The sequence below is a fragment of the Sphaeramia orbicularis genome, chromosome 7 (genome assembly GCF_902148855.1).
Source record: "Sphaeramia orbicularis chromosome 7, fSphaOr1.1, whole genome shotgun sequence".
Taxonomy (NCBI): Eukaryota; Metazoa; Chordata; class Actinopteri; order Kurtiformes; family Apogonidae; genus Sphaeramia; species Sphaeramia orbicularis.
Window position 1 is genome coordinate 54671381 of NC_043963.1, and position 27500 is coordinate 54698880.

Genomic DNA, 27500 nt, shown 5'->3' on the forward strand with positions numbered 1-27500 from the left:
GTGCAAAAATTACTGATATATAAGAGTCAATGGTGTCAAATTGGTTTAGTTGAGGTTCCACATACAGAGTAATATGATCTAAAGTAAAATAAGCAGAATAACCTACAAATAATGACAACCAAAAATTTTCTTGGTTTAATGTGAAATTGATAACATACAGACACAAGAAAGCTCTGGAGAATGCAGACCTCCACCACACAGATCTGCCCCCCCCCCCAAATCACCACCAAAATTAATCATTTCTTCCTTGTGCTGGTATCCACATTCCTGAAAATTTCCTGAAATCCATCCATAACTTTTTGAGTTATCTTGCTAACAAACAAACACAACAAACAAACAAACATGCACGCACACTAAGCAAAGCGATCACAAGGTAATGACATATTTACATTTACAAACTATCCCTTAACAAGAAATGTGAATAACCTGAACAAATATGAACAACCTGCAATGTCTAAAGAAAATTAACTGCAATTTCACCAATATCTGCCTGTTACCTAATGTTTGTGTGACATTGTGTATAATGCACATGCAATTGATAAGTTGAGGCATAATCCTACATCATTAAAGGGAAGTAGACTCTCTGTGTCTCAGTCATCACACAAAATCCAGAAATACTTCTGTATTTTTGGTCAAGGAACAGACTAGCGAAAACCGCTAGGACCAATATTTGGGAGATATTAGTAATTTTGGAATACGATAGCCTTACTTGCCCAGACTCATAGAATCATAGATGTAAGTGGGTTACCTAGCAACAGATAAACAATAGGGCCACGTTGCCCTGGTGTCAAACTTCCTGTGCAGAAACAGACATGTCAGCTGAGAGGTTATTCAACTGAAAATACCAGTGGAATTTACCAAGAAAGGAAAGGAATGAACTGGACCAGAGGATCTAGAACCTGTGGTTCCACAGGGTCAACGCACCAGTTACACTGATTTTTTTTTACATTTCTGTTTTTTCAGTTTATTCATCTTGTTTGTGAAAGGTAGTTTGTTTTCATATTTTCATAACTACCTCCACCAGAAGGTATTGTGATCACTTTGCTTTGTGTGTTTGTTGTTTGTTTGTTTGATTGTTTGTTAGCAGCTTTAGTGTAAAACTCTTCCACCCATCTTTCCCAGATCTTCCCCACAGATAGGCCTAGGCCCTGGGACCAACCCAGTACATTTTGGTCCCAGTAGGACAGAGTTCAAGGTCACAGCAAGGTCACAACATCTACAATTTTCCATCTGTCATCATTGACCAATTTTCCAAAATTCATCAAAAACTCAGAACGACTCTGATTCTCCTCCAGTTGGATCCACCTTAGCTTAGAACATCTCTTGTATCTGGAACTAAATTGTCCACATCCACTGTGGAATGTGGACTCTGTGGACATTTACATTGAACACTGAAAATCCCATTTACCACACATTTAAAATTAGAACTCAACTAATATTGATGTGAATTGAATGTAATTGGACAGACACATGACTGGGACCAAGCTTCATCTGTTTCTGCTGTATGGAACACCTGGAAACTGTTGAATTTAAACAGAAGTAGTCGATCCACACATGCACAGTGTTCAGAGTGCTTGGTGGAGGTTTGTTTCTCTGAACACTTGTTTAACTTTTTTCCACTACAGCAACGAGAAAGTGTTGGATTGTCATTATTTCTGGGCTGTTATGTGTTATTTTACTGCTCTGACCCACTGGAGATCCAGTTGGGCTGAATGTGGAAGTTGAACTAAATGACTTTGACCCAATGGTTGTAAATACGTCACAAAATACTGAAACACAGTGAATAAAAGGATAATTTGATTTCCACATCCAACAGTCTATTATTATCTACTCTGTTACCTTTATTCCACAGCAGTGGAATAAGTCTCATAATAGTCGAATTATAAACATGCATCTTATGAAGAAAAGACTTCCATTAAAGTCCATTTAAGTCTGTTACTGAAATATTCAACCAAGGTACAACATCAAAATAAAACACTGCAAGGTCTCCATCAAACTCATACACAAATATGGAAATGCTGCTAATACGGTATTTCTGTGCTATTTACTGTTTTAAACTGTTTTCATTCATTCATTCATTCATTCCTTTTCTGAACTGCACTGTAAAAAAATCTGTAATTTAACAGAATTTTCACTGTTTATTTTACAGATTTTTCCTGTATTTTTAAGAACAGGAAAATATCAATGAAATGACAAAAATACTGTGATTTTACATGTCAAATGGAAAATAACATGAAAAAACTCTAACTGTGAAAACCATAAAATTTCCATTTTTTAAAGTAATTTTTTCTTTTTTCACAGAAAAATACAGTTAAAATACATTTGCAAATGTATCATAATTTCACAAAGATTTCTTTTCTATTATGAGATTAAACTGTTAATTTAAATTTTAATACTGTAAAAAAAAAAAAAAGATAAAATTACTGACAATTAACCGTTAAAGAAGTATTAGTTCTGTCAGTTGAACCAGACTTGTTTGTTAATTGACAAATATCTTGTGTAATTACAGGAGGTTTCACAACAAAGATGTTGAATAAATGTATTTTGTGAATGTATAACATGTATAAGCACTGATAAACTGTCCAAATACAGTCTATCTATCTACTATCTATCTATCTATATCTATCTATCTATCTATCTATCTATCTATCTATCTATCTCTCTATCTCTCTATCTATCTAATTTGATTGTTGTAATATATGTAAATATTCTTTATTAAACATTAAAAAGTAAAAAAAAAAAAAAACATATGCAAAATCAATGCAAATGCAAATGCAAATTAATCATGGAAAATTACCGTATTTTATGAGATGATTATTTTCCGTTATTTATAGTATTTTTTCGGCACCCCTGCTGCTGGAAAATTACTGTTTTTTTTACTGTTTTTTTTTTGCAGTGTGCTTCATGTTGCCTCAAGAGGATCACCAGCCTAACTGTCTTTATACAAGCAAATGAAAATGATTAGCACAAATACACAAAATGATCCTAATTACCCTGTGACTTGTGATATATTGTAATAATAGTGACAGGTCCAACCATCAGGTGCAGTGTTATAAAGTACATTTGTTCAGGCCTCGTTTGCAGTTCCAGCTGCTCATGAGTGGACCTCTGTTCCAGATCAACCAGAACTGATGTCTTAGAATGAGTTCAAAATGCATCTGAAAATATTGTACATTAATAACTGCATCTGCCAATATCAGACATTTTTACCCCGCCCCCCCGAAGGGGAGCCGAGGGGTACTGTTTTTGGTTCGATTTGTTTGTTTGTTAACACTTTACATCATCAGCGCACACAGACATGGTGACATCAGCTGGATCGATGCCAAAATAAGTTACAATAGGTGCAAGGGGCGGAGTCTGTTGTGCCTGGCACCACTTGTTTTAGTCCTGTTTTTGGAATTCAACACTCATCTCATACTTGGTATTTTAAATTTATATAGTTTTTTAATTGCATGTTTATAACCTTGTGCTACCTTTTACATGCACATGAAAACTATCTATCAGTTTAACTCTGGTGCATTTCCATCAATGTCAATTAATGTGCAGTGTCCCTGTTAAATAACTAATTAAAAAAAGGTGTTATCCTGGTGAAATGCTGCTTTCATATTTTGGATTTTCTCTGCTCATTAGAGGGAACACCAACTCTACTGAACGATGAAACTACTCCAGGAACAGACTGGGGAAATTCTCCTCATTTACACTGTTTGATCAGAAGTAGAAATGCAGCTGTAACTCACCATCACCTTTACCATCACTGTCACTGTCCTTCCTCATATTTCAAGCTGCTACTAATTATATCAGTGTTGGGCAAATTGCTTTTAAAAAGTAATTCATTATAGTAACTAGTTACTTTCCCAAAAAATTAATTGAATTAGTAACAGAATTACTCCTTCATAAACGTAATTAGTTATCAGGGAAAGTAATTATTGCATTACTTTTTTGAAAAACCTTCAAATATGTAAAAGAAACTGATTTTTGACCGTGTTTCACAGGCCAGTTGCATAACGTAGAAAAGCAGACAGATACTGTATTTAACTACATAATTATTGGAGCATGAAATGATAAAGCAGTGTCATCCTTTGGGGGTTCTTCTGCCTCTCCTTCTTATCCTTCAGCAACTTTGAGTTAAGGAAGACAAGTGATCTCACTTTTGCGTCTTGAGGCGACTTCTATCTGATAATATTAGTCCTGCCTCAGAGAAATACTCATTCAGATGGAACCGATGTTCCCACTAAACACAGTTTCTCTGCCATGACTTTGGTGAGGCTGGGGTCCACCAGGGCCCGGCTGGGGTCCACCAGGGCCCGGCTGGGGTCCACCAGAGCCCGGCTGGGGTCCACCAGGGCCCGGCTGGGGTCCACCAGGGCCCGGCTGGGGTCCACCAAGCCCGGCTGGGGTCCACCAGGGCCCGGCTGGGGTCCACTCCACACAAGGGGATCTGCGTTTATAGAAGAAGCTGCTCGTCCACATCTCCACTTTTTTCAGTCACTCCTCCCTGATACAGCAGTAAATGTCTCCAGTCCAGTCAATCGGAATGTCACTGATAACTCCTCCCCTAAATTAGCTCATAACTCCTCCCCTAAATTAGCTGCGCACAGCTGCGTTCAGGTGCCTGTGGTGAACTGGGACAACTCAAACTTGTAGACGTCGTTCGTTGTTCAGGTGAAGACAACGTGGACACACAGGGGAAGCATGAAGGCAGTGTGGGGGATTTGAAAAGAAGAACGACTCGCAACGAATCGGTTCTTATCGTTCACTTTAAAGAGCCGTTCTAAAGACTCGACTCGTCCGTGAACGTCACACCTCTCGTGCCTGGCTGAGCGAACCAGGACAGATAACAGCTGTTAGATATCAGTGCACGGTAACACACCACATTTCACTGACGGAGACGGTAACGGCGTTGTAACGTTTCACATAGTAATTAATTAAATTACCTGTTACTGGAAAACAATAATGGCATTAGTAACGCCGTTATTTTTAACACCGTTATTCCCAACACTGATTATATACGGTTACAAAAAGCTTGAATGCTGACACGGCAGGTTTTCAGAATGTTGCAGAAGTTTCCAGCTCGTCTCATTGTGAATATTGAATCTTAACTCAGCTGAATGGAAACCAAAAGTTCATGTCTTAAAATTGATGGCACTGTTTAAAAACTAACATGCAAAATCTCAGGCTGTGCCCAAGTGCAGGTGAACCAAAGAGGCCAAACGCTATAAGCAAATTTAGGCAAGGGTGCACACAAAACTCCAAACATCACCAAAAGGTCCAAGACTATCTTTTTTTTCCAGTAAATTTTGCAGTATCAGAAGAAACTGTGCTTCTGAACCTATGGTTGAATATCCAGTCCTTCAGGCTTTTTAACCCGTAAACACCCAGTGCTACTTTTGTGGCACTTCCCAAAATAATTTTTCTCCATATGTAACAATTCTTAAGTGATTATTATCATTCATTATAATATTATCCTCTGTATTTTGCATTTTTTCAGTGAAAACCACGTATTTTCCTATATTTAGTTTTCTGATCATGTAGATGTTCATAAAAAGCTCAGTTTCAAGTTGAGGTTTATTATATCATTAACAGAGAAAACTGATGAAAAAGTGACTTTTTCAGCAAAGATATCAATAACTGAATATAAATACAAGTGTGTCCATCCACTGTCATTGAACCAACTCCATGCTGTAGAAGATGACGGTGTTTCCATGGTAACTACTGAACATCCAAATGGGTCATATGTGATGACCATGAAAAGATGAAGAACTGTATTTTACACCAATTATTTTGACAAATTCAACTGAATTTTCTTCCTGTTCCTCAGTGTTTAGTGTCTTTGTAGATCTGATCCAGAATGCACATGGACTAATGAGAAGTTGAAGCAAAATACTGTTAAAATTGCACTTAAGAAATTTCAGTTTTTTCAAGTTATTCATGTCTTTTTTGTTTGGGTAGTTTATAAAACTAAGTATTTTCATAATTTAATGGGGTTTTTTGCACTAAAACACAGACAAAATGTGCAGTTGTCATTATTTATAGGTTATTCTGTTATTATTTGACTGGTTCGGTCCACTGCAGATCAAATCGGGCTGAATATGAACCTGAAAGAACATGAGTTTGAGAGCCCTGCACTAGACCCAGAATGTACACGCTGTGTTTGTGTGGGTCTTTTGGGCAGAGGTTTGTTAGTTGAAGGCCTGTTTGCTGCAGTAACAGTCAGAGCAGAGTTTGATCTCTGACTGCTGCTCCCATTTGCCTCAGCTGTTTGTTTCTGTGGCATATGCACTCATGACTTTCCAGACTGCTCTCCTTGCCATGTTGTACATTTCTCTTGTGGCAGATACTCCCACTTAAACAGCAACTAGCTCGTCTCTCTAAAAGTCCTTATTTGCCTCATGCTGCTTTGGCAAACTAAACACAAATGCAACTGTCATAATTCTAATGAGTTACAGATATTTGGCATGAAAATCCGCACCACTTTCTTTCAGTTTGTAGCTGCATTTTCAATTGTGATTTATTTGAATGCTCATTGTTACGCTCTGGAAATGAATTCTGGAAGGATAACCAACTGCAGGCAAATGTGGACCAAATCTGATTTTTGTGTCCATATGTGACCTGGATCTGATCTGTTAAAGACAGTTTGAACACCGCAAAACCCAGACCACTTTCATATGTGGTCCTAAATCCGACCCGGACCACTTTCATATGTGGTCCTAAATCCGACCCGGACCACTTTCATATGTGGTCTTCAATCTGATACATAGCTGATATTTTACAATGTGACTTCAGTCTGAACGGCCAGGTCACATTTATCTGAACTTCACATCACTGATATGCGTCACAGTTCTGCGTCCCAGGAGGTGGAACGCCAGGAAAAACATTTCCTTCGATAAACACAGTGTGCGTCTGAGTGGTCATGTATTATTTCAGGACCTCTTTAGTGCATGTGGGTCACTTCAGGACCTCTTTAGTGCATGTGGGTCACTTCAGGGTCACATTCAGTTCAGACTCAAAACTGACAGAAGTCGCATTTAATGTGAATATGAACGAGCACACAAAACAATCAGATTTCACCAAAATATGCGAACTGTGCATTAAGGCCTGCTGTGTGAACGGAGCCTTAAAAAAGTTCTATTAAGCCCAACAAAACGGTCTCACATGTCCGTTCTAATCACAGCCTGTGGTCTCATTTACATCCTGTAAAAACTAAAACTAGCCCTGAACAACCGATCTGACAGAGACTGTGCCATTTCCTCTGGGAAAAGGACCATGTGTTTCTGTGTGTGTGTGGTGGTGTGTGTGTGTGTGGCTGCGGACCATCTGTTCATACTGTACATAAAATCTCTGTTCACCCCAAACTGAGATCTATCGAAGAACTTCGATTGTAAAACTTTTCTCTTGCAGTCCTGCTGCAGTCGTCATATTTTTGCAGGTTACCTTCAGTTCTTATTCTGCTCAGTACCACATGCTTATTATACAGTCAGTTTTCAGTCTGCTCCTTAAAATATGCATAGGTTATGTACGTACACCGATCAGCCATAGCCTTATGAACACTGATAACAGATGGAATAATATTGGATCGTTCTTTCAAACCACTGCAGAACACTTATATACTGTTTCACTTAAATCACTGTTTCACTTTATATCAATGCCTTGAAATGTGTAAATATACTGATGGCCAATAGAAACTTTGAGGTAGAAATGTATGATATTTTTACTTGTAGGGGGCAGAGTAATTATCGTTAACGAAAACTAACGAAATGACAAAAACTAGAATTGAACAATCATTTTCGTTAACTGAAATGAATAAAAACTATAATTAAAAGAAAAAAACCAATAACTAACTAAAACTGTATTGTGTGTTTACAAAACTAACTAAAACAGATAAAAATTATGGATAAAATTCTCTTCATTTTCGTCTTTGTCAATGTCGGATTGATATGAAATCGATGTATTTCGCTCTAGCAATTTTAGCTAGCGGCACCATACGACACTTGTGGTTTCCAGTTGTCTTCTGGTCCCCACTCTACCTGGAAACATGGAGATTAAAGTTGGGAGAATGCAGCAGAGTCCTGTCTGGAATTTATTTGAATACGACAACAGAGAAGAAGAGAAAAGAGACGACAAAACTAAAACTAAACTAAAACTAAGCATTTAAAAATAAAACGAATAAAAACTATCAAGTCTGCTCTAAAAACGAATTAAAACTAACTGAATCAGAGAAAAAAAAGTCTAAACTAAATAAAATTAAACTATAATGAAAAATCCAAAAGTATTAGAACCTTGGTAGGGGGGCTGGAATTATTCATTGTGGATTTATTGATGCCTTAGTGCTGGGGTAGTTCAGATAATGATGAGCTGTCATGTTGTCACGGTTCACTGCACATGGGTTGGTCTCTTTGCAAAAGTGGACCAAATACAAATTGAGTAATACTCAGTGGGTCTGTGCACAATTTGAGGACTGGTTCTGAAGCCTATATAAAGGCCTAAAAAAGGCCCCATTGTTAGTCCAGTGAACGGCATCATGCCACGTCACGTGAACGTCGTCTCCAGGTTGGCACTGGGTATGGTGGAGGCCGGTCTGAGCTCCAGTCAAACAGCCTGGCCTATGGATGGGCTGTTCCCAACCCACTATCACAAACCTGGGTGAACGCCACAACAGCACAGGCTCTGGTGACCAGAGACCGCCTGCATCGAAGCAAACGGAGGCCATACCCGGTATTGACTGTTGGGACTTTGTTTGGCAGGTGCCATTTTCTTATGTTAAGTTTTTTGTTTTGAAATTATTCTTGAAACTTTAGATTTTTGTTTCTGTATGCCAATATCCTAAACAAATGATTCATGTGAAAACATTCCAGTTTAGGATTTCAAAATAAAAATTATGTCGAAAAATGCTCTCAAAGTTTTCATTGACTGTATGATATGAGTGTATGATATGATGTTGAAAATGAGTTACAGTGGTAAAAACCACCTGATTTTCTGTCAAACATTACTTGGGTTCACTGAGTGACATTTAGAGATAACTAGTGTTGAAGCCGCAGCGTACACCTGACTGAATACCCTCTAACCTCACCTGAAGTGGTCACAAAAACACAGACGGACTTTGTTTGAGTTGTCAATCTATTTGGACTGTTTTCTTCAGAGGTTTATAACTAGTTTATACTCAGACACTCAGTAGGTGATGGTCAAGCACCTTAAAGATAGATGCCAACTGCTGTAAAATGGAAAAACCAGGAGAGGGAGTCTGTTTGGAGCCACTGTAGATACTGTACAGAATGGAATAACACAATGAAAAGGCACCCTGATCCCCTATGAACACTGCACATACAAGCCTGAGTTTAGCTGAGCCAAAAACTCATCTAAAGACTAAAGGCCTGTTCTGTGGCCAAAGTCCAAGGCTCTGGAACACTCGGCCCCAATAAATAATCCATGCACCGTCCACTGAGCACGTTAAATGTCTTTTACAGACCCACACATTTAGCTTGAAATACAAGTGAGTGACTTTTATTTGCTGTATCTTCTGTTGTTTTAGATTTTATTTATTCTATTATTGTGTATCTGTTTTTATCAGTTTTAGTACATCTTATTCTTATTTTTTTTTACCAGTTTTTATCGTATGTTGCATTTTTACCTATATCTTTGTACAGTACTTTGGGTACTTTGCATTGTTTTAAATGTGCTATAGAACCTGACTAAACTTGACCTTAACCCTGTAAAGCCTGAACCATTAAATCATTGACAGAAAATTCCAGTTCTTTGAAACTGGAGCCTTTATTGGTCCTTCCGAACGACCCCCAAAAAAAAATATATATTTTTTCAAATACCAATTTCCATGTATGATTTTCAATTTTGTATTATTTGATGCATCGGGTCTCAATGCTCAAATATTATTATTTTTGAACAAACAGAAACATAATATAGCACAAACATGTCTGACAATTGTTAATTCCTTTTCTAAATGGTCCCAGTTCCTCCTCATTAATGACAGTCTTGTAGTGTCACTGAAAGGCCTCTGGTGAATGAACACCTCCCCCTGGTGGATTATCTGTGTATTGCATGTATCTAATTGGATACATCAGGTTTTTCAAGAAAAATAATCACACTGATTATGTAGAGAGCTTCAAAAGTCATGTATCAAATATGATACGTTTGGTGTTATAGGGTAAACTTTGAAACATAAAAATGAATCTCATGTCATTCTCTATATCCTTTACTAAATCTAATGCAACAACATTGAGAAAAAAAGGAAGACATTACTAAGTTGTTTTGTGACTTTGCTGACTTAATAGAACAGTGTTTTTTCAACCTTGGGGTGGGGACCCCATGTGAGGTCGCCTGGAATTCAAACGGGGTCACCTGAAATTTCTCGTAATTAAAAAAAATAAATAGAAAACTTACTAAGAAAAAGTATATGTTGAGTTGACAGAGTCAATCCATATCAGACAAACTGTGGTTGTGAAACTGCAGCACTGTGGTTCTGTTTCTGTGTCAAATGTTCATTGTGGTCAGTTTCAGATGCTGCAGCTCTTTCATAATTCATAGTTTCAGTTCTTGTTTGTTCAGTATTAATTGTCCTCCTTGTAAATCACAGCTGGACTGACTGGACAGATCCTGACCAAGGAAAATATCCTTCTCCCTTTGTGCAGTAATCTACACCTGGATTTACTGCCTCTGTCCACAATAATAGACATTATATAGACTAAATGTCCTCTAAAATTAACATGGATTTGAAACATAGTACAGCAAACTATTACAGGATCAAAAACTAATTAATTTTTACCAAAAAAAGTTTCCATTTTGAATGTGTGGGGTCGCCAGAAATGTGTGATGTTAAAATGGGGTCAGGAGTAAAAAAAAAAAAGGTTGGAACCACTGTAGTAGAATGTTTTTGTAGCTCTGTGACTCTTACCGGCTTTGTACAACCACAGTGTCCTGGTAGAGGCGGTCGAACATGCAGATCTTTAGGTTCATACTGGGTTCAGACACCCACACAGGAATGCTAACTGCTGCCCCCCTCACCTCTATCGGTATCTGTTCAAACACAAATGCCTTCAGTTAGAAGAGCTTCACTGGTGTTCATCAGGAGTGTAGGACGTTTCGGCCTAGGACGTTCCGGACTAGGATGTTTCGGACTGCACTTTTTGCAGAGTAGGACTATTCGGACAAATCATATTTTCAAAAACAAACACCATAAATTTATGTTTATTTGCAAATAATTTTATTATTCACTCGATCACATATTAAAATTGTATACAATATACTCAAATTAAAGTATCAAAATTATACAAATTACACTGCAAGTATATAACCTCACATTATTTGAAAGAGTCCAAAATAAGATCTCATAACACTGAGCACATCATAGAGATAAGCAAATCACCAAAGTGTGGCCAGAAAATTCACACCTCAGCTGTTAACACAGTGAGCACACCAAAGTGTGGCCCTAATCAGACCTCAGTGGTTTGAGAGGAGGAAGGCCCAATGTGTAAAATGCTCAATTTGTATAATTTTGAATTTGAGTGTATTGTACATTTTTAGACGTTTTAGACTTTTTTAGACATAGACTTGCAATGTAATTTGTATAATTTTGATACTTTAATTTGGGTATATTGTATACATTTTTAATATGTGATCAAGTATACATTTTTATAGTGATCGAGTGAATAATAAAATTATATGCAAATAAACATAAATTTATGGTGTTTGTTTTTGAAAATATGATTTGTCCAAAAAGTCCTACTCTGCAAAAAGTGCAGCCGAAACATCCTAGTCCGGAACGTCCTCGGCCGAAACGTCCAAGTCCGAAACGTCCGTCCACCGTTCATCAGATAGCGCTGCTTCCTTGACTCTGACTTTACCACTGAACCATTGTCCTGGTCTACCTACACAACGCTGACATAGGAACACACTCTGGATACTTACTGGTTCGTTGTTTACGCCTGAGAATCTGATGTAGAAGAGCAGCCTGGCTTCTCCTGGGATGGTTGGTGTGAAGATGACCTCCAGTTTGACGCTCTGAAAAGGTCCAATCTCCCCCTCTCTCATCTGTACGGGAGAGGGAATGGAAATTCAAACTCCGATTCGTAACTAAGTGGGTAATATTAGACTGAACCTAACGCGTTGACCCGTGGGGCCCACAGGTTCTAGATGTGGTAGTTTTTCTGCTGGGGGGAGCTGACTTCTGGGGAAATTGTTATAAGTGTGTTTTTCTATGAAACTGGTCCTAAAACAGGACAGAGGGGCTAAACATTCAAACCAGATGTAGATGAATGTTATGAAGCAGGTTTGGAGGCACTTTGGGTCTATTTTAAAAATACATACTTACTGAGATAAAAGAGAAACTATTTTTCAGATAAAACACATCTTTATTATTTTACATTATATTTAATACAAAAATCTACATGTAACACGGTCAAAAACACGAAAATTACGTGCTACAGTGGTGCAAAAGAGTATTTAGTCAGCCACAGATTGTTCCAGTTCTCCTACTTAGAAAGATGACAGAGGTCTGTAATTTTCATCAGAGGTACACTTCAACTATGAGACAAAGGAGAAAAACAATCCAGGAAATCACATTGTGGGATTTTTACAGAATTTATTTGTAATTATGGTGGAAAATAATATTTGGTCAATAACAAAAGTTCAACTCAGTACTTTGTAACAGAACCTTTGTGTCAGAGCCAGAGGTCACAGGTTTCCTTCAGTCTTCAGCAGGTCTGCTCACACTGGAGCTGCTATTTGGTCCATTGCTCCTGCAGATCTCCTCTAGAGCAGTGATGTTTGGGGCTGTCGCTGGGCAACATGGACTTTCAACTCCCTCCACAAATGTTCTATGGGGTTGAGGCCTGGAGACCGACTAGGCCACTGCCGGACCTGGAAATGCTTTTTACGGAGCCACTCCTTCGTTGGCCGAGCGGTGTGTTTGGGATCATTGTCATGCTGGAAGACCCAGCCACGTTCCATCTTCAATGTTCTCACTGATGGAAGGAGGTTTGGGTTCAGGTCTCACCATACATGGCCCCGTTCATTCTGCCCTGAACACAGATCAGTGGTCCTGTCCCCTTTGCAGAAAAACAGCCCCAAAGCAGGAGGTTTCCACCCCCGTGCTTCACAGTAGGTCTGGTGTCTGGGATGAACCTCAGCATTCTTCTTCCTCCAAACACGACGAGTTGAGTTTTTACCAAAAAGTTCTATTTTGGTTTCATCTGACCACATGATCTTCTCCCAGTCCTCTTCTGGATCATCCACCTGCTCTGTGTCAAACTTCAGACATGCCTGGACATGGACTGGCTTCAGCAGGGGACACACCTGGCCCTGCAGGGGCAGGAGTCCCTCTGGGCCTAGTGTGGTACTGATGGGAGCCTTTGTTACTTTGGTCCCAGCTCTCTGCGGGTCATTCATCAGGTCCCTCCATGTAGTTGTGGGATTTTTGTTCACTGTTCTCATGATCATTTTGACCCCATGGGGTAGATCTTGCGTGGGGCCCCAGATCGAGGGAGATTATCAATGGTCTTGTATGTCTTCCATTTCCTTACAGTTGCTCCCACAGTTGATTTCTTCACACCAGCCTGCTTACCTGTTGTAGATTCACTCCTCCCAGCCTGGTGCAGGTCTACAGTTTTCTTCCTGGTGTCCTTGGACAGCTGTTTGGTCTGGTCCATGGTTGAGTTTGGAGTCTGACTGTTTGAGGCTGTGGACAGGTGTGTGTTCTACAGAGAACCAGTTCAAACTGGTGTGTGTTCTACAGAGAACCAGTTCAAACTGGTGTCTGTTCTACAGAGAACCAGTTCAAACTGTGTGTGTTCTACAGAGAACCAGTTCAACTGGTGTCTGTTCTACAGAGAACCAGTTCAAACTGGTGCCATTAATACAGGGAACCATGGAGGACAGAAGAGCTTCTGAAAGAAGAAGGTACAGGTCTGTGTAAGACTCAAATCTGGCTTGTTTGTGGGTGACCAAATACTTATTTTCCACCATAATTTACAAATAAATTCTTTAAAAATCCTACAATGTGATTTCCTGGATTTTTTTTCTCATGTTGTCTCTCATAGTTGAAGTGTACCTCTGATGAAAATTACAGACCTCTGTCATCTTTCTAAGTAGGAGAACCTGCAAAATCAGTGGCTGACTAAATACTTTTTTGCCCCACTGTACTATTTTTTTAATATCTCTTTATTCTCTCACAGGTGCATTTTGGGAATTGAAGTAAATATTCAAAGCCGAATGGTTCACAAAAATGGCCACAGTTGCAAAATCATTTGTGATTTATTTGTGTTTAAATGTTCAGGTTCCACATGTAACGCAAGTGGACACGATGGGTTCCACACCAAACCTGGAATGAGACTGAGATTGATGCCAAACCCACATGTGTGGATTAGAAAAACCACTAGGATCCACACACTGAACACAGAGTCTGTATTTAGAGTCTGTAGAAGAGCATTTACACATGTTTACACATCTAATGCACTGACACCTAGGGAGATTTAATGTCTATATTTGGGTCCTATTTTTGGACCCAATATTTGATGAACAATTCATTAATTATGGGATGGCTCAGAGCAAGAGGATACATTTTTATCTGAGGTCATCATTAGGTCCATCCTGGGGAAATCTGTCTATATTTACCTTTAATTAGATAACAAACTGTAAGAAAACTCCAAGGCACTCTCTTTAAACATTGAAATGCCTTTATTACCATGGCAACAGTCTGTGGACATGTTAAATCCAGGTGTTTCTTTTCTAACAGGGGTCTGGGATACAAAACAATAATGACTAATATCAGAATATACTTTTATATTATGGATAAATATCAGTGCATTGGTTAGTTTGGTTTAAATTGTTATCTTTGCTTCCAAAATGCCTCAGAGATGGTTTTTAATTCATTTCTCTCGACATTGATTTTTCTTCCTCCATGACTCTGATTTTAAATGTTCTTCCTCTAAATTTCTCTAATATTTTTCTTGTTCTGACTGTATAATAATTTTCTTCCTCATCTAACCATCTACTTTCATCACATCTGACTGAGGAAGAAAAATCTACCATTAAACTAGAGTGAAATATTGATGTTTATAAACTATATGGACATAAATGTGGACACATCATGTCTACAGCTGTCAGATGTCCTGTTCAGGAGGATCAGACACAGAAACATCAATATTTCCAAAACAGGAATGATGAGAGAAATGAAGTAGAAGCCATCTCTGGGTCATTTTGAAAACAAAGATAACAATTTAAACCAAACTAACCAATGCAATGATATTCATCCCATAATATAAACTATATTCTGACATTAATCATTATTGTTTTGTATCCCAGACCCCTGATTTCAATGTGTCCACATACTTTTGTCCATATCGTGTATGAATGTGTGAGGGAAAGAATAACGGATCCAATGTATGCACTGTGAGTATGTGTAAATAGAAAAGCACTATTTAAATCTAATCCTTCATTATTATTATTATTATTATTATATTATTATTAGTGCATATGTAAGAATGTAGGGAACATACATGGTAGGGAGCGCATGAATGTGATTTGTGACACTTTCTTTTTAAATCTTCGGAGGTTCTGCTCATCTGTGTGAATATACAAAAGAAGTTTTCCTTTTCCTGGGAGAATAAACAACACTTTTATTGACGGAGCATTTGGAGCAGATTCTGCCATTTGAGCGCTGGTACAGACAAATGTCTCTGTACCAAACTTCAAGTGATATTCAGATTATTTTCAAAGCTTTAATTTCATTGAGACTTTGTTTAGGAGCCAACTCTGTTTACATGATCAAGAACACTCAGACCATCTCATTACGTTTCTGTTCATGTCAGAGAAGCTGAAATGGACCACTTGAAATGGTGTGCAGTCCAAGGTTCTAATAGTTTGGGATTTTTCATTCTAGTTTAGTTTTATTTAGGTTGGACTTTTTTTCTCTAATTCAGTTCATTTTAATTAGTTTTTAGAGCAGGTTTGATAGTTTTCAGTTTACCGGCCGATAGGCTGTTAGCTACTGTCGTCAGCAGCATCTGTCGTCTGTTACAAAACTTTTAATCGTCTTCTCCGAAACTACAATTCCGATTGACTTCAAACTTGGTATACAGCTTGTTTTTATGATGATGTCAACAAAAGTTAGTGAAATTATTTGGATTCGGATCTGATTCTGGATTTGGTGCGACTTTGAAAAATTTCCCCATTATAAGAGATAGGTGCCGGTAAGCTACAGGGCCATTGGTCCGATTTTTATTAGTTTTTGTTATTTTCTAAATGCTTAGTTTTAGTTGTTTTTTTTTTATATCTTTTCTCTTCTTCTCTGTGGTCGTATTCAAATAAATCTCAGACAGGACTCTGCTGCTTTCTCCCAACTTTAGTCTCCATGTTTCCAGGTAGAGTGGGGACCAGAAGACGACTGGAAACCACAATGAACACAAGTTCGGAGCAAAAAGTGTCGTATGGAGACAGCACAGAAAATTGCTCAAACAAAATAAATCCATTTCATATCAATCCAACATTTACAAAGACGAAAACGAGGGGAACTTTATCCATAATTTTTATCTGTTTTAGTTAGTTCTGTAAACATACAATACAGTTTCAGTTAGTTATCGTTTGTTCTTTTAATTATTGTTTTTATTTATTTCAGTTAATGAAAATGTTTTTACAATTCTAGTTTTCATCATTTCGTTACTTTTCGTTAACGATAATAACCTCGGTGTAATCAAATCTACGGCAAAAAAGCAATTTGCTCTGCTACAAAGCAGTGGCAGCACACTGAGAGCAAAAAAAAAAAAAAATGAATAAACCACTCATGCAAGAACCGGCTCAATACTGTGGGACCACAGCTGATGGATAATCTTCTATTTAAAACAGCAGCCTTCAACCACACCATGTGAACGGATCAGTCAAAGTGACAATGAGAGAGCCTCGGGTATGCAGGCACATGCAATACACACAGATGTAAGAAGCACACAGAGAGAGGAGACGCACCATTAGCACCCCACACACACACACACACACACACACACACACACACACACACACACACACATACACACACACACACACACACATACACATACACACACACACACACACACACACATACACACACACCCACACACACACACACACACACACACACACATACACACACACACACACACCACACACACATACTGGTATGGGTGGTTTGCAAGGTCATTTTACACATACCTGAGCAGATCATGGTATAAGGGACACCCTTTCCCATGATGCTACTGCTTTGAAAAACATATCAAAAATTTTTATTCGATTCAACTAAGATACATCCCACTTCAAATTTTAACTTGAGCTTCCCACTCCATGATATGAAATATCTGACATTTTAGTGGTTTACGGAGACGCGTCAAAAACAGGGTTTATGAGGACATGCATGGCTTAAGAGGACTGTTGATTTTACAACACACATACCTGATAAAAAACAGGTTTAAAAGGACAGACATGTGTTAGGAGGACGAACTCAACACAACACACATACATGGAAAAGACAGTTTAAAAAGGACAGACATGGGTTAGGAGGACAAACTCAACACAACACACATACATGAAAAGAACAGTTTAAAAAGGACACATGGGTTAGGAGGACAAACTCAACACAACACACATACATGGAAAAGAACAGTTTTTAAAGGGTATATTTGATTGAAAAGACAACAGATGCTGCAGTAAACAGCTGCTTTTTTCCCTCATGTATGTATGGGGGGGGGGGGCTGAAAAGTTCATAGCCCGACTAAGAAGGAGTTCTTCCACAGCAATGAAACTGTGCATTCATTAAATTCAACCTCTCCTGACACTAACTGCATGGTTTCCTTCCAGATAAACCCACACTGGATAAATAATTTAGGACTTTCAAAAGTAGAACCAGAGACATTTCATGAACCATCTGTGGCACCGTGGTCTTATTGAATGTCTGCAGAAAAAGGGGTTAGCCCTCAAGGACATTCATACTGACATGGTTGCTATAGGAGATGATGCTCCAGCTTTATCAACTGTGCAAAACTGGGAAGAGGAATTCAAGAGGGGTAGGGACAATGAGGGAGGGGTGAAAAGCAAGCATTTTCATGAAATGTCTGTAGTACTACTGTTCAAAGTCCTAAATTATTTATCCAATGTGGGTTTATCTGGATGGAAACCATGCAGTTAGTATCAGGAAAGTTTGAATTTAATGTATGCCCAGTTTCATTGCTGTGGAAGAACTCTTTCTTAGTCAGGCTATGAACTTTTCAGCCCCCCCTCGTATGTATACATTAAGCATCTCCCAACCCTTAAAGAAAACACGGAAGTGTCATTAGGGCTGTGCAATTAATCGAAATTCAATTACGATTTCGATTATTACACACAACAATTACAAAAATTATGTAATTGAGAAAAAACGATTATTAATTTTGAGTCATTTTAATTCACGCGCACGCAAGCTCCCATGAGCTGCTCTGCCCCGCCCCCCTCTAAGCTACTGCTGCCAGCTAGCCGGCAGGTCCACCCCAAGAGGAAAGTTGGACCAGCGGTCTGGAAAAACGGCAGGAGAATCACAGCAGAAGTGCTTGGTAAACAAAAAAGGCAAGTCCAATTCAATTGTATGGAATCACTTTGGGTTTGATGAAGAAGACGAAGAGCAAAAACACATCATGTGCAAAAAGTGTTTGTTTGTGTCCGCACCGACCGCTAACACAACAAACCTTTTTAACCATCTGAAGTTTAACCACCGCCACCTTTATCAATTCTTTATCTTATGAAAAACTAAAACGCATAAAAAAAACTTCGTCCGCAATGCAATCTTCAGTCTCCGAATCTCTTTACGCTGCAACTCCCGTATTAACCTAACCCTAACCCGTATAACCCTAACGTGCGTATTCTATAGGGTGTCCCATAAGTCTCCATACACAGGAAAAAGAAACGTTTCTTGATATAAACCATTTTTATGTCTATAATATGATCTATATGACTGCCATTTTGTCGGGAACACATTTCAATGCGTGTCCTCCACTGCTGAAGAACTATAAAGAAGAAATATAAAGAAATACATGTTAGAACCATATGTATTATGTGTCCTATGTATGGAGACTTATGGGACACCCTGTAGATGGCTGATGTATACAGAAGGCCTGAACTGAAACCTCACGGCACGCCACTGAATTTACTATGTTTCATACTACATTGAACATACTTGAATTTATAATTTGCACTTTACGTGAGTTTTTTTTTTTTTTTATTGCTACAGTTCTATGGCAAGTCTATAGCAGTTTAATTCCAGTGCACTATTTGTTTACAAAAGGACACATACTTGAATTTACAGTACACTTATTTGATTTCAAAGATTTTTTTGTTTCGTACAAAAGTGAACATACTTTGTTTTAGTGGTTAAAAGCTTTATTTATGTTTAAAGAGTATATTGTACATTGTTTTGCAAGAAAAAACTAAACAACTTTAAGGTTAACAAATAATCGTTTTTAATAATCGTGATTTCAATTATTGCTAAAATAATCGTGATTTTTTTTTTTTTCTATAATCGAGCAGCCCTAAGTGTCATTATGAGGGCGACACAGTGGTGCACTGGATAGCACTCGTTCCTCACAGCAAGAAGGTCCTGGGTTTGATTCTGACACCAGTCAACCTGCTGTGTGTTTGCAGAGTTTGCCTGTGTCTGTGGGTTCTCTCCGGGTACTGTGGCTTCCTCAAACCATCCAAAGACATGCACTGATAGGTTCATCTAAATTGTCCATAGGTGTGAATGTAACAGTGACTGCTTATCTCTGTAAGTGATGAACCCTGCCTTCACCCGTAAGTAGCTGGGATAGACTCCAGACCCCCGTGACCCTAGTGAGGATAAAGCAGATTCAGAAAATGAATAAATGATATGCAGCCATATATACAGGGTGGGGAAGCAAAATTTACAATATTTTGAGGCAGGGATTGAAAAACAGCATATGACCAACTAGTTTATTGAAAGTCATGAGAATTTATTTGCCACAAGAAAATTTACATAATAGAAAATGTTTTTATTCTACAGGGTGGGGAAGCAAAATTTACAATGAACATTTAGTTGTTTTTTCTCAGCAGGCACTACGTCAATTGTTTTGAAACCAAACATATATTGATGTCATAATCATACCTAACACTATTATCCATACCTTTTCAGAAACTTTTGCCCATATGAGTAATCAGGAAAGCAAACGTCAAAGAGTGTGTGATTTGCTGAATGCACTCGTCACACCAAAGGAGATTTCAAAAATAGTTGGAGTGTCCATAAAGACTGTTTATAATGGAAAGAAGAATGACTATGAGCAAAACTATTACCAGAAAGTCTGGAAGATACTATTAAAGAAGAATGGGAGAAGTTGTCACCCCAATATTTGAGGAACACTTGCGCAAGTTTCAGGAAGCGTGTGAAGGCAGTTATTGAGAAAGAAGGAGGACACAGAATAAAAACATTTTCTATTATGGAAATTTTCTTGTGGCAAATAAATTCTCATGACTTTCAATAAACTAATTGGTCATACACTGTCTTTCAATCCCTGCCTCAAAATATTGTACATTTTGCTTCCCCACCCTGTATTGTGTCCTCCTTCTTTCTCAATAACTGCCTTCACACGCTTCCTGAAACTTGCGCAAGTGTTCCTCAAATATTGGGGTGACAACTTCTCCCATTCTTCTTTAATAGTATCTTCCAGACTTTCTGGTAATAGTTTTGCTCATAGTCATTCTCTTCTTTCCATTATAAACAGTCTTTATGGACACTCCAACTATTTTTGAAATCTCCTTTGGTGTGACGAGTGCATTCAGCAAATCACACACTCTTTGACGTTTGCTTTCCTGATTACTCATATGGGCAAAAGTTTCTGAAAAGGTATGGATAATAGTGTTAGGTATGATTATGACATCAGTATATGTTTGGGTTCAAAACAACTGACGTAGTGCCTGCGAGAAAAACAACTAAAAGTTCACTGTAAATTTTGCTTCCCCACCCTGTACATTTATGTCAGCCTATGTTTCAAAACTTGTATTTAACAAATATAAATTTTAACACAAACACAAAGCAGTGCGAAACTGACTTTATTGCATTTAAGTGCAAACAAATGTATAACCCAAAATTAAACTTTTTGAGTACAAAGGTTGGTATTAACGTACAAAGATAAAATCAATATTTTCACAAATGTAAAGTGAACATCATTGAATGTCAATAAAACAATTTTCATTAACAATTACCAAAAAATTATTTGAATAATTATTTTCACCAATCATTTGCACATTTCTCGAAGAAAAAGACCAGAATGCATGCCCACAGGAAAATGCTATTGGTCAAGTGTCGCTCTTTGGTAGCTCAGAAGTGCTTCTCACTGATAAGATACCATGGTTTGAGATAAAAAGGAGAAAGAGAAAAAGCATCTATTAATAGATGATGGACATGAATCTTAATAGAGACTCAAGTAAGACAAAACAGAGATCTCACTTTGAACTAATGAACATCTCAAACACATTTATCTCCAAAACATGGAGGATCTCAGCTTTGTCTTTAAAAATAAGTTATTCATCTATACTACTGGTCAAAAGTTTTAGAACACCACAATTTTTCCAGTTTTGTATTGAAATTCAAGCAGTTGAAGTCCAATGAACAGCTTGAAATGGTACAAAGGTAAGCGGTGAACTGCCAGAGGCCAAAAAAAAAAAAAATTGGTAAGGTTAAATAAAACTGAAAAATAATGTACATTTCAGAATTATACAAAAAGGCGAACAAGAAATGGGTGAACAACTGAAAGCAGTTCTGCAGCAATGGAGGTTGATCAAGCCTGGAAAGTTGGTGGTTCAATTCCTCCAGGTGTCCCAACGTTTGTGAATTCCTTCAACCCCTTATGTCTGCAGAAAAGTAGTGTTGAACACACTTTGGTAGCATACCGTTGGAGCATTATTGGAACAGTATTGGACTGCAGAAAGTAGTGTGTTACTATAAAATGGAAAAGAAAAGGTAATGAACCACAGAAGAGAAACAGAGCATCAGAAGAGTGAAAAATGTAAGTGTGTCCTCCAGAGAAATGTCCAAGAAAGTCCAGGTGTCAGTCAGTCCAGTTTCCTTCACCATCCAAAGGCACTGAAACTGGACTGGGAAATGCAGACAGGAAGAGGTCTGGAAGAACCAAAGACACAACAGAATCAGAAGACAAGTCTATGACAGTCAACAGCTGGAGTGAGAGGAGACTGACAGGACAACAGCTGAAAGCACAGTGAAGATAGAGGAGGAGTAAGCAAGTCTGAGTTTACACTGGGAACACAAGACTTCCAGTTGCAGGTTTGATCAGTACATAACACTTTCTTCCAGTCTTCAGTACTCCACTGGCGGTGTTTCATGGTCCAGGCAAGCCTCTTTTTCTTATTCTGAAGTATCAGCAATGGCTTTGGCTGCAACTGGACCCATTAAACCTGCAACTGGAAGTCTTGTGTTCCCAGTGTAAACTCAGACTTGCTTACTCCTCTTCTATCTTCACTGTGCTTTCAGCTGTTGTCCTGTCAGTCTCCTATCACTCTAACTGTTGAATCTCATAAACTTGTCTTCTGATTCTGTTGTCTTTGCTTCTTCCAGACCTCTTCCTGTCTGCATTTCCCAGTCCAGTTTCTGAGTGCCTTTGGATGGTAAAGGAAACTGGACTGAGTGACACCTGGACTTTCTTGGACATTTCTCTGGAGACCTCCATTTTTCACTCTTCTGATGCTCTGTCTCTCTTCTATGGTTCATTGCCTTTTCCTCTTTTCCATTTTTATAGTAACACACTACTTTCTGCAGTCCAATACTGTTCAAATAATGCTCCAACGGTATGGTACCAAAGTTCTACTGACACAGGGGGTTGAAGGAATTCACAAACGTTGGGACACCTGGAGGAATTGGTAGCACCAACTTTCCAGGCTTGATCAACCTCCATTGCTGCAGAACTGCTTTCAGTTGTTCACCCATTTCTTGATCTCCTTTTTGTATAATTCTGAAATGTACATTATTTTTAGTTTATTTTAACCTTACCTTTTTTTTTTTTTTTTAACCTCTGGTAGTTCACTGCTTACCTTTGTACCATTTCAAGCTGTTCATTGGACTTGAACTGCTTGAATTTCAATACAACTGGAAAAATTGGGGTGTTCTAAAACTTTTGACTGGTAGTGTATCCATTTCTATAGTGTGAATGTGAGAGTAAAAAATAATGGATCCATAATGTAAAGCACTTTGGGTGCCTTGAAAAGACTAAAGAAATCTAATCCATTATTATTATTATTATTATTATTATTATTATAATAACAGGTAAATTACAGTGCTTGTCTTGTCCTGTCTCCTAGTTGTCCCTGAGAAATCAATCAGGATCCTCCACGCTCCTACTACTACATAGTTCTCAGAAGAACTGAGGAAAGTCAGTTCTTCTGAGAACTCCCACTGTTCCTGTGTGTATCATACACAGAGTCACTCATTGTTTGTCAGGACGGGAGGTTTATCAGGACAGGTGGGGGATGGGAGGGATTTGCCATTTACTCTGTACTGAAGATGAGTCTGGTGTGTGTACGCAGTGATAAAACCATGGTTTAGAAAGACAGCACGTTTTAGTTAAGAGCATAACATTACTCTAAGACAGATGACAACAAGAGCAGCATTTTGAGCAATAATACTTTCATTAGTGAAACCAAAACCAACCTGTATGGACGGATCAGATCTCACTGACTCCACTACTGGAACAGTCTGATATTTACTCGATGATGTCCTGTTAAGGCTGTCATGTACTGCACCTGTGGAAGAAACAAAAGATAACATGTTTAAGCTCACCATCACTGACCACTGTTTGTACAATAAGCAAATAATTCAGACTGATAATGCTGATTAGTAAATGTTGGTATGGACACATCACTAGTGTTTATATAGAAGTAACCTCCATGTTGATTAGTAAATGTTGGTATGGACACATCACTAGTATTTATATAGAAGTAACCTCCATGTTGATTAGTAAATGTTGGTACGGACACATCACTAGTGTTTATATAGAAGTAACCTCCATGTTGATTAGTAAATGTTGGTACGGACACATCACTAGTGTTTATATAGAAGTAACCTCCATGTTGATTAGTAAATGTTGGTACGGACACATCACTAGTGTTTATATAGAAGTAACCTCCATGTTGATTAGTAAATGTTGGTATGGACACATCACTAGTGTTTATATAGAAGTAACCTCCATGTCAATTAGTAAATGTTGGTAAATGTTATTAGTGGTTCTAGGTAGAACTACCTGAGAACTCCCACTGTTCCTGTGTGTATCATACACAGAGTCACTCATTGTTTGTCAGGACTGGGAGGTTTATCAGGACAGGTGGGGGATGGGAGGGATTTGCCATTTACTCTGTACTGAAGAATGAGTCTGTGTGTGTGTACGCAGTGATAAAACCATGGTTTAGAAAGACAGCACGTTTTAGTTAAGAGCATAACATTACTCTAAGACAGATGACAACAAGAGCAGCATTTTGAGCAATAATATTTTCATTAGTGAAACCAAAACCAACCTGTATGGACGGATCAGCATCCTCACTGAACTCCACTACTGGAACAGTCTGATATTTACTCGATGATGTCCTGTTAAGGCTGTCATGTACTGCACCTGTGGAAGAAACAAAAGATAACATGTTTAAGCTCACCATCACTGACCACTGTTTGTACAATAAGCAAATAATTCAGACTGATAATGCTGATTAGTAAATGTTGGTATGGACACATCACTAGTGTTTATATAGAAGTAACCTCCATGTTGATTAGTAAACGTTGGTATGGACACATCACTAGTGTTTAGACAGAAGTAACCTCCATGTTGATTAGTAAATGTTGGTATGGACACATCACTAGTGTTTATATAGAAGTAACCTCCATGTTGATTAGTAAATGTTGGTACGGACACATCACTAGTGTTTATATAGAAGTAACCTCCATGTTGATTAGTAAATGTTGGTATGGACACATCACTAGTGTTTATATAGAAGTAACCTCTATGTGATTAGTAAACGTTGGTATGGACCACATCACTAGTGTTTTATTAGAAAGTAACCTCCATGTGATTAGTAAATGTTGGTACGGACACATCACTAGTGTTTATATAGAAGTAACCTCCATGTTGATTAGTAAATGTGGTATGGACACATCACTAGTATTATATAGAAGTAACCTCCATGTTGATTAGTAAATGTGGTACGGCACATCATAGTGTTTAGACAGAAGTAACCTCCATGTGATAGTAATGTTGGTATGGACACATCACTAGTGTTTATATAGAAGTAACCTCCATGTTGATTAGTAAACGTTGGTATGGAAACATCACTAGTGTTTAGACAGAAGTAACCTCCATGTGATTAGTAAATGTTGGTATGGACACACACTAGTGTTATATAGACAGTAACCTCCATGTTGATTAGTAAATGTTGGTGACGGACACATCACTAGTGTTTATATAGAAGTAACCTCCATGTTGATTAGTAAACGTTGGTATGGGCACATCACTAGTGTTTATATAGAAGTAACCTCCATGTCAATTAGTAAATGTTGGTAAATGTTATTAGTGGTTCTAGGTAGAACTACCTGAGAACTCCCACTGTTCCTGTGTGTATCATACACAGAGTCACTCATTGTTTGTCAGGACTGGGAGGTTTATCAGGACAGGTGGGGGATGGGAGGGATTTGCCATTTACTCTGTACTGAAGAATGAGTCTGTGTGTGTGTACGCAGTGATAAAACCATGGTTTAGAAAGACAGCACGTTTTAGTTAAGAGCATAACATTACTCTAAGACAGATGACAACAAGAGCAGCATTTTGAGCAATAATATTTTCATTAGTGAAACCAAAACCAACCTGTATGGACGGATCAGCATCCTCACTGAACTCCACTACTGGAACAGTCTGATATTTACTCTATGATGTCCTGTTAAGGCTGTCATGTACTGCACCAGTGGAAGAAACAAAAGATAACATGTTTAAGCTCACCATCACTGACCACTGTTTGTACAATGAGCAAATAATTCAGACTGATAATGCTGATTAGTAAATGTTGGTATGGACACACACTAGTGTTTTATATAGAAGTAACCTCCATGTTGATTAGTAAATGTTGGTACGGACACATCACTAGTGTTTATATAGAAGTAACCTCCATGTGATTAGTAAATGTTGGTACGGACACATCACTAGTGTTATATAGAAGTACCCTCCCATGTTGATTAGTAAATGTTGGTATGGAACATCACTAGTGTTTATATAGAAGTAACCTCCATGTTGATTAGTAAACGTGGTATGGACACATTCACTAGTGTTAGACAGAAGTAACCTCCATGTGATTAGTAAATGTTGGTATGGACACATCCCTAGTGTTTATATAGAAGTAACCTCCATGTGATTAGTAAATGTTGGTACGGAACATCACTAGTGTTTATATAGAAGTAACCTCCATGTCAATTAGTAAATGTTTGTAAATGTTATTAGTGGTTCTAGGTAGAACTACCTGAGAACTCCCACTGTTCCTGTGTGTATCATACACAGAGTCACTCATTGTTTGTCAGGACGGGGAGGTTTATCAGGACAGGTGGGGGATGGGAGGGATTTGCCATTTACTCTGTACTGAAGAATGAGTCTGTGTGTGTGTACGCAGTGATAAAACCATGGTTTAGAAAGACAGCACGTTTTAGTTAAGAGCATAACAGTACTCTAAGACAGATGACAACAAGAGCAGCATTTCAAGCAATAATATTTTCATTAGTGAAACCAAAACCAACCTGTATGGACGGATCAGGATCCTCACTGAACTCCACTACTGGAACAGTCTGATATTTACTCGATGATGTCCTGTTAAGGCTGTCATGTACTGCACCTGTGGAAGAAACAAAAGATAACATGTTTAAGCTCACCATCACTGACCACTGTTGTACAATAAGCAAATAATTCAGACTGATAATGCTGATTAGTAAATGTTGGTATGGACACATCACTAGTGTTTATATAGAAGTAACCTCCATGTTGATTAGTAAATGTTGGTATGGACACATCACTAGTATTTATATAGAAGTAACCTCCATGTTGATTAGTAAATGTTGGTATGGACACATCACTAGTGTTTATATAGAAGTAACCTCCATGTTGATTAGTAAATGTTGGTATGGACACATCACTAGTGTTTATATAGAAGTAACCTCCATGTTGATTAGTATTCTTCCACAGAAAATCATTTACCTGAATTGAAGACAGGTGGACTTGGTCCTTTGCCTCCAAGCTGTGGAAGAAGACTGGGAGCTGTTGTAGAGGTGGCCTGTGAACAGAGGGAGAGGAAGAGTAAATGCACCGAACAGGAGATCAAATCAAATCTTATAAGGGGAAGTCTCGATGAGTTGACAGGGAACAACAAGTACTAAATCAAAAAAATTCTGAGCTTTTTTTGAACACATGAAAGTGTTGCTGAAGACTACTGTCCTTTTTTTTTTTTTAATTTTT

The 27500-nt window shown here is 38.2% G+C and overlaps 1 protein-coding gene across 1 annotated transcript in view; it reads right to left on the reverse strand.

Annotated features, from left to right (window-relative positions):
* Positions 1 to 10899: 10899 nt before the first annotated feature.
* The window catches only part of LOC115422497 (cilia- and flagella-associated protein 74-like), a 120781-nt gene continuing 104180 nt past the window's right edge, over positions 10900 to 27500 (reverse strand). Inside the window, exons 20-21 of the mRNA XM_030138844.1 lie at positions 11917 to 12039; positions 10900 to 11025 (exon numbers count right to left, since the gene is read on the reverse strand). Of these exons, the coding sequence (XP_029994704.1) occupies positions 10900 to 11025; positions 11917 to 12039 (249 nt within the window). The remainder of the gene's footprint in view (positions 11026 to 11916; positions 12040 to 27500) is intronic.